The 8694-nt window shown below is 38.6% G+C and overlaps 1 protein-coding gene across 1 annotated transcript; it reads left to right on the top strand.

Annotated features, from left to right (window-relative positions):
• The first annotated feature begins 454 nt into the window (after nt 1-454).
• On the top strand, nt 455-5717 carry LOC106177401 (hematopoietic prostaglandin D synthase-like). The gene is made up of 5 exons (XM_013560160.2): nt 455-718; nt 3269-3361; nt 3793-3908; nt 4672-4782; nt 4990-5717. Exons 1-5 carry the CDS (start codon nt 580-582, stop codon nt 5152-5154), a joined length of 624 nt encoding a protein of 207 aa, XP_013415614.1. The 5' UTR covers nt 455-579; the 3' UTR covers nt 5155-5717.
• The last annotated feature ends 2977 nt before the right edge of the window (nt 5718-8694 follow it).

Raw genomic sequence — 8694 nt, 5'->3', positions numbered from 1 at the left:
AAACACCACTTGATATTTCGCCTGATGACCATGCACCCCCTTCTAAGAGTAACATATGCATGTCTGTTTGTTTAACAGTATGTAAATAAGAGGTAATTGAACACCTATTTAGAAACGAAAAACCAATAATAATTTTGACCCGTATGCTCATAGGTCCTACAATCTACATGTATAGCCTGCTTTTGTAATATTTATGTGCAAACCCAAACAAATTACTGATCAATTCATCATTGCAAAAATTGCAAAACATTTCTCAATCTTGTTATAGACGCCTGTTCAGTGAGTTTTTCTCTGTTCTTTGTTGCATGGCCAATGACTACGTGCCAATGACTCGTTGTCACTGCCAAGGTGATATCAATCCTTTAAAGTATTGACTCTATCGAGTGACCTATATAATGGCCCCAAAGAGTAAACCAACGGTGTACAATGTTTGTAGATATTGGGTTAGGTCGTGAGTCAGCACTTATTCTGACATACATATACGCCCCGATACTGAGGGTAGAATCACAGGTTGTACGAGTAGCAAGTGTAGACCTTGTCTTCTGTTTCATTACTTAGCTGCGTTTGTTAACCTCCAAGATGCCGAGCTACAAGGTATATTATTTTAACGCACGAGGACGTGCAGAGATTACCCGTCTGGCGCTTGCTGCTGCCGGTGTGGAATATGAAGACATCAGATTTAAAGACCGTGATGATTGGCTTAATAACTACAAGCAGCGTGAGTTATTTCCATTTGTAATCTTACATGTCTGATTCTCATAAAACATTTGAGTCATTCAATTGATTCTTTATTTGTTGCATCGCCTGAAATACTAGTCTTAATCCAATAGAGAAGAGAGATTGCACCTGCTCGTACGTTTCTTGGTGCATGTAGTGGAAGTTCAGCGAGCACCACAATCACGGAACAAAGCATGATTCCCTATTACCTCATTTTACGCTTAGGTCCATGTATCTTATACCTATAAACCTACTGCCATGGCCCCAGTAAACAATTTCCACTTGATATTCACTTTTATTTCTCTGGCTATATCTCTGCACTTTTCTGTACTGTGAGCGATAAATATTTTGGGGAAAATGATGTCATCGCCCTGCTGACCTTTGATAGAGCGGACGTGCCATTGTTCCAAGGCTTGTGATTATCTCTGCGATATACAGTACCCGGTATCATGTACCCCTTGACAGAGAGTCCGCTTCCCAATCATTTATACAGGTGAGTCTCGCCCTAGATTTTGACCCGCTTAGATCAAACTAACCCTAACCATTGTAACTATATGGAGGGCGGACTTTCTGTCACACGGACTGTCATTTTCATGACACCGGTACGCTAGCGGTGATGGCTAGACTCCCCAGAACTATACATCCCTAGACATCTTAAGGGATAGGTAGATGAAGTTTAGTATTTTACATCTAACCTATGAAACAGCATACGGATTTTAGATATAACCAATAGTGGTAGATGCATTCGATATCGTTAGGTTTCTGACTTTTTATAGCCATTCGCTGTCTTCGCCGTCGCCGTGCATTTCCAGAGATACAACGAATAAATAAATAAATGGAAAACCGTTTGAACTACTTGCATTGTCTTCAAACTTACAGAAGTTAATATTCATAAAATACAGGTCGAGTTCGTAAATCAGCTTGGTCAGACCATTAAAAAAATTTTTAGCCTTTTTTCAGCATATATGCAATACAAATATCGCACTGACCTCGAACTATTGTCTTCAAACTAACAGGAGTGATAAGTATTACTGAAATACAGGTCGAGTTCAGAAACCAGCCTGATTGGATTTTTCCTTGTAGTTATGCATTCTTGTGTGTGTGTGTGTGTGTGTGTGTGTGTAATGTTCATTTGTCAGTTTCAAGGCGTGACTTTGGACTTCCATGGGCCTGAAGGCGTTTGCTAGTCACATTTCCTGAATATCCAAGATGTTTTATTATATTATTCAAAATGGTGGTGATTATGCTGTTTAGCTTTGTGTAATATTGCATCAAAATTGAAGAAAACCCTATTTTGGACGCAGCTGCCATAATGACCATGAAAGGAAAACCATGTTAGGCCTACTTATAATTGTCGATATAGGGGAGACCGGGGCTAGTTGGACCCCGGGGTAAGTTGGCCCCATCAATTTATGACAAAGTAACTATGGGGTAAAAGAATTGATCACATCATTTTGTAAAGTGATCGTATCCAATAGTGCTAAGAAAGCGTCGGCAGTGAGTCCAAATGAAATAATTTAGCATCTTTAAGTAACTTTATTAAAGTGACTTGATGGGGGGGGGGCAACTTACCCCGGGGTCCAACTCCCCTATTCAAAGGACTGAAATACAGGTTGAGTTTAAAAACCAGTCTAATTGTACTAATTTTATGGAAGTTAAGTTTTTTGTGAAATGATTATTTTTCACATAAGAGCAATTTCAAGGTGTGACTTTGAACTTCCATGGGCCTGAAAGCCTTTGCTAATTATATTTTTCTGAATATCCAATTTATGAACTATTTAAAATTGGTGGTCATTATGCTGTTAAGCATTATGTAATTTTGAATCAAATTGAAGAAACCGGGCCCTATTTTGGGCACTGCCGTCATAATGACCATTGAAAGAAAACCATGTTACTTATGATTCCAAAACTCACAGAAAATATTCATAGGACTAAAATACAGCTTAAAGCAGCCTGATTGGACTATTTTTGTGGAAATAAATGCAATTTTTGTGAAATGTTCATTTTTCACATACTGGCATTTTCAGTGTGGGACTTAAACTCCCGATGGCATAAACACGCCGTATGGCAGTCACAACATTTTTACATGCCCATGTTATGTAGTTAATCATTATATAATATTGCGTCCCAATTGAGTAAAACATTTTGCATTGCAATTAAATAAGCTCTGAAAGGAAAAACGTGTTACATTATTTTCTAACTTAAAGAATTATTCTTAGGATTGACATACAGCTCTTATTGGAAAGCCCGCTTGATAACATTATTTTTCTTGAATTTGTGCACTTTTTTTGTAAAATTTCGAATTTTCTCATTGTGGCATTTTAATATGTGAATTTCAACTCTCATGGGTCTGAAGCCCTATGCCAGTTACATATTCTGCCTTGTTAGCTTTAGACCCTAAGATTCAGATTCTGTGCGAGTCAGCATTCGTCATTTTTAAATCTTCACATATCCACGCAATTTAAAAATAACGAAGCTGCATGGATCTGACAACCAGGCCAGGCGTCATAGTCAAGTATTACCGTTTAACATAATTTCACTTATTTTACAGTGAGCCCAACCGGACAGAGCCCATTCATGGAGGTGGACGGGAAGAAGATTGGTCAGAGTTTGGCTATGGCGCGTTATGTGGCACGAGAACACGGTAAGGAATGTGACAGATGTTCAAAGATTTTCTGCATTGTAGTTTTCGCTTACTAGTAAAGCCTAGGTCCCAACCGAACGTGCGGGCTGCTACGTGTGGTCTACGGCCCAAAAAATGGGGCATACTTGGGAATTCGTGCCTGAGGAGCACGTCCATAGTGCGACTTTTGGAGGACGCAAACAGCACGTAGAAACTTATCACCAATTACTTGATTTCTTCCCTGCGATATAGCTACGTCCTAGTCGGACGCAAGGAACCTAAAAACCGTGCGTCCAAAACGTAGTTGGGACCTAGGCTTAAACACGTAAGAGATTACCTTACAGAAACAAATTTTAAGCGTTGATCAAAGGCAGCGGCTGTGCTACATGTACAAAGTCTAGCCACCTTAAAGTTATTTCAGTGTTTTTTACAACTCAATTCTTTCTTTCTAGGGCTTTATGGAAATAGTACCATGGACGGTGCCATGATCGACCAGGTCCTTTACACTTTAGAGGATATGACCAAGTCTCTTATCGACTGGCATTTCGAGCAAGATGAAGCAAAGAAGGTAGCATATTTAAGTGACTGGTCTGTTTGGTGTACGTAATGGTTGATAACTGTGACAAGAAGTGTATTACATGTAGGGTATCAGAACAATCCCCCTACCCCCCGATATCCCTCCCCCCGGACAATTCCCTTTGGGCAATTCCCCTTCCTGTAATGAATATCAAACTGAGCATGAACAGTGTGATATTGAAACAAAATAATGACTGCCTTTAATCAAAATGTATCTCCAGGTATAGGCGGATTAAACAAATAATCTCTCTCATCTAGGAATCCCTTTGATGAACTGGTACTATTAACTGTTTTACCCCCCTTCCCCTTAATCAAGTGAAAGTTGTGTAGAAAAATGGATAAAATGGTGTAGTGTTTGTTTTATTAGTAATGTCAAATATGCACCTGAAGCATCTGTAGCATCTTGAAATTTAAAGTTACCTCACTTTTTAAGCGTATAATGAGCCTACCGAGTCTTATAATCAATATCCAATCATTGTTTTTATTTAATTTTTTGTCTTCTTTTTTACATTCAGTAAAAAATTCAAGAAATGTGTGAATGGCTCAAGTACATAGTGAAAAAGCTGTGTATTTTGTTTCCTGGAATAGGGGTGAGGCTGTCTTGAGGGGGATTGTCCGGGGGGGGGGGGTAACCATGGTGCCGTAATAGAATTTTGGACAAGGGACCAGGGTTTTAAAGGCCAATTTTGTTTCAAACCAATCGAATATCAAGTGATAGTTCTGTTGACTTCATTGGTCCTCCATCTTTTTCCTAGGCAGAGAAAGAAAAGAAGTTAACTGATGAAACACTGCCTGGATTCATGCAACGCCTTAATAAACTTTTAAAAAGCAACGACGGCGGCAAAGGATACTTTGCAGGAGACAAGGTTAGACAAAAGGCTTTGTCTTGAAATATTGTATTGTGCTGCTCATATTATTAAGATGTACAGTATTTTTACTTTTATATTCAAAATGGTGGTCTTATTTTTTAGTTTTTCAAAATTAAGTGAGATATATAAGATATTAAAAACTAAACTCTTATTTCATCGTAGTTTTTCATTCGAATAATTGACTGTATTTCTTTTCACATTCAGCTCTCCATTGCCGATCTAGCAGTCTTCGATCAATGTTCAGGGATGGTGGTTAAGTTCCCCAAATGCATGGCAAATTGCGACGAATTGCAAGCATTCCTTGGCCGCATTAAAGCTCTCCCAAAGATAGCTGATTGGTTAGCGAAGAGACCGCAAACGGAGTTTTGAATTCCATTTTAACGAACTGCATTGTCACTTGTGACCAACCCGCTGCATCACAAACTGTTCTGTTAGGCTTTGGGCCACAACCCATATTTCGGCAAATTATAACCAAAAAGGGGACAAATTTTGATAGCGATTTTCTATTTTACTAAAATCTGACCCCTATGGAAAATGGGGCGTGGTATGGCAATGAATCGCATAACATTATCTACCTTCCAACTTAACCAACCATAGTTATAGGATTGGGACTTTTCCTTCTTAATCCGGGGTGTGTAAAGATTTAGCCAATTTAGCTTTTTGCTTAATAAGAAGGAAAGTGGAATTGCCTATAATTTAAAGAAAAAATTCATATTGCAGTCCTGCTAAAATGATGGCATATTATTAAAATTACAGGCACAATTGTAATCTTAAATTGTTATCCCAACAATTTAAAAGCTGATACAAAACTATTTATAAAGCTGACTGTAGCAATGGTAAACAATCTCCAAGTGGCAGAAATCGAACAAATATCTTGAGTGGGGTACAAGGCTGTTAAAGGCATATATATATAATAAATCGGAGAAAAATAATATTCTACGTGTACTGGAGTTTGCAGTTGTAAGTTTGTGCAGCACATTTAAAGAGGGGGCGGTGCCTCGTCATATAGCCTTTAAAAGAGGTGGGCAAGTTGTGTAGATGAAGTGTTCTGCGACCAAACATTAGTACTGGTCGTACGTAAAACAACAGCCAGACAGGATCGAAGACTCCACAAAACAAAACGCCGTAAGAAAAACTTGTCAGCACCATCTCTTAGGGACAGTGGTAACACCGTGGCGAAACCTGGATTTCAGAAGAACCGTCTACACAGGACTCCAACCTCGTGGCTAAAGATCAAGGAGAACTCCTAAAAAACCCTTTCAGCCCTTTTGGCCGACCCGCTAAGAATCACCCCCTGCTGCATCGGAGGAGATAAGTCCGGTTTACTTATGAACTGAGGTTATTTTACTACCCTGTAACTTATTTTCTTCTAGTGGTTACCCCCACATACACACACTTACCACACTTAAAATATGCTCCCAACGACTGTAAACCAGTAAGATAAAATACTTCTTTAACTTTTGTAGTTCTTTAAAAGGGCATGCGTGCTTGAACTATTTAGTAAATAAGTAATCTAAATAAGTTATGACTTATTCTTTTCTTATTAAAAATCTTTGCGGTGATTTGATACGATCTATTTACTGAAATTTAACTAATTGTAACGACTCTAAAAATACATTATGACACACAACTGAATATTAGCATATATTCCAGTCTTTTGTCATTTTGTCGATTACGTAGTGCATTCACTTTAAGAAGAAGAAATCTGTAATGTTACCCGCCCAAATTTCTAGTTTCTCCACTCAATATTCAGCAGCAAAGGCTTACGTATAATCGTTTACTCAAAATTAGCTACTTTTTATATTTGATATATACGCTTTATATGACTCACGTATACCAAATAAAGAGCACTCGATGAGTTACAGTATAAGAAATAATAAAATTTGAAACCACCCAAGGGGGCTTGTAGTGTCAAGTGACGGTTACATGAAAGAATAATTTAATAAAAGGAACGGTAGAATGAGTAAGGTGTAGTTCACAATGGCCACCAAAATAGTGTCGAAACCACGATAAAATTCGTTCCTTCCACCTTACCGCGGCAACTGTGCGCTATGTCATTAACGTGAGTTAGAGAGTACAGTGATCGATCACACTGCCACCGCCGTCGACTTTGTGCTAACACGTGTTACACCACCACAATGCTTACACAGATGAATTCATAATGGTATCAGTCCTGACAGGCCAGCCACCTGAGCTATTGCTACATTAAAATGCTGTATTTTAAAAAACATAGCGAATGGGCGAATAAGGCCTGCATCTCACATTAAATCACTGTCGTTAAAAGTGACCCCTTTATTTATTTATTAATTTTTTAATAAATACTCTGGAACCATAACCTCCCCAATACTATCCATGCTGGTCAGATGTAACATTTTAGGGTACCTTTTTGGGCATTTTCATGTCATAGCCTGTAACTTTCTACCTGTAACCCCTATCACAACGTGGCATGACTGCAAACTGTACGTGTCGCATGCCGAGTTTTCTATCTGCATATACTGGTGTAAGCGCGTAATAGTACCGCTATATCAGGGCAATTGTTAATCGTGTGCAAAGGTGGTCCAACCACCCAATGAAAATACATGGAATAGAAAACCTAGTAGAAAAATTGAACATAAAAATTGAAAAACTGTTTTGGCAGGAATTAAATAACTGGACCTCAAACAATTAAGGACATACAAAAGAATTAAAATATCTTATGAATGTGAAAAATACATCAAAATGAGTGTCTCCTCCACTGGCAGTGATCACGACCTGGCAATAGAAAGGGACCGATACACAAACCCTAAAACTCCACTTGATGAGAGAAAATGTAAAGCTTGCAACTGCGTAGAGGATGAAAACACTTCCTCCCGGAATGTGCAAGATACACTGTTGAAAGGCAACGAATGCATGATGAACTCTTGAAAATCAATGTAGTGGGTCTAGAGGACAGTGGTCAGGTATTGTCAATTCTCCTTAATCCACCCTGTGAAAAAAGTCTCAAAGAAATAATAGAATTTGTAAAGACTGCTGTTAAAATACATAGTTGCAATTTAGTGCATCACCGTCACTAATTGTCGATAATGCTGTGAATCGCTAACAAGCATTAACACGTGTAATTTAGCATACTGCATATGTAAACATATATAAATGTATATCCTTATATTGTGTAAATAATGTAGTCTAGTGAGCCTGCAAATGTATTCATATCATTTAGTGCTCAATAAACTTATTATTATTATTATTAATTATGCATGAGCCTGAAAAACACCACAAGGACCATGAATAGTTGATAACCCTGAGATTTTCAAATCACATATACCGGTAACTGCCCAAATGTTATGGAAGTTTAGATAGTCCATGAAAGGTGAGCATTTTGAACCGACGGCTTGTGTTCGGTACCCACGGATGGTACGATTTGTAGGAATCATTTTCAGAGTTGAGCATTTTATGCAAGGATATTCACATTCACAAAGGTACATGTATATATCCACTGGCATGTAACTTATGCCGTAACTTAAATACTTCCATGCCGTTTTAAATGGTTTGAAACTGTAGAGAGGGCTCTAGAACAGTCGCTTGTGTGTCTCATGAATAGCAGGTTTTCAGTGGAACCACTCGAGTCCAACCTGTAAGCCATTAATCATATTCGCATTATGCACATCCACGAAACATGGGCGTGTCTGTTTATTTTGTACCAGTTTACCTGGGTTGGGGTAGGCTGTGGGGGCCATTAGGGCCTACCTAAATTATTTTACGTCTGCCGTCCAATAACAATATCTTTTTTCCTTCGGAATGCTTACCCTCCCCCAACTACCCCCCCCCCCCCCCCCACACACACACACACACACACACAAAAGCTTATATTCTGCTTCCTGCGAGTCTGGAGAAACAATTGTTTGTTATCGAAAGAGAAACAAGTTGCTTTGT

This window comes from Lingula anatina, chromosome 2, assembly GCF_051362555.1.
Source record: "Lingula anatina isolate TDL-2025a chromosome 2, LinAna3.0, whole genome shotgun sequence".
NCBI classification, from domain to species: Eukaryota; Metazoa; Brachiopoda; class Lingulata; order Lingulida; family Lingulidae; genus Lingula; species Lingula anatina.
This window is presented reverse-complemented; position numbering and strand designations above follow the sequence as displayed.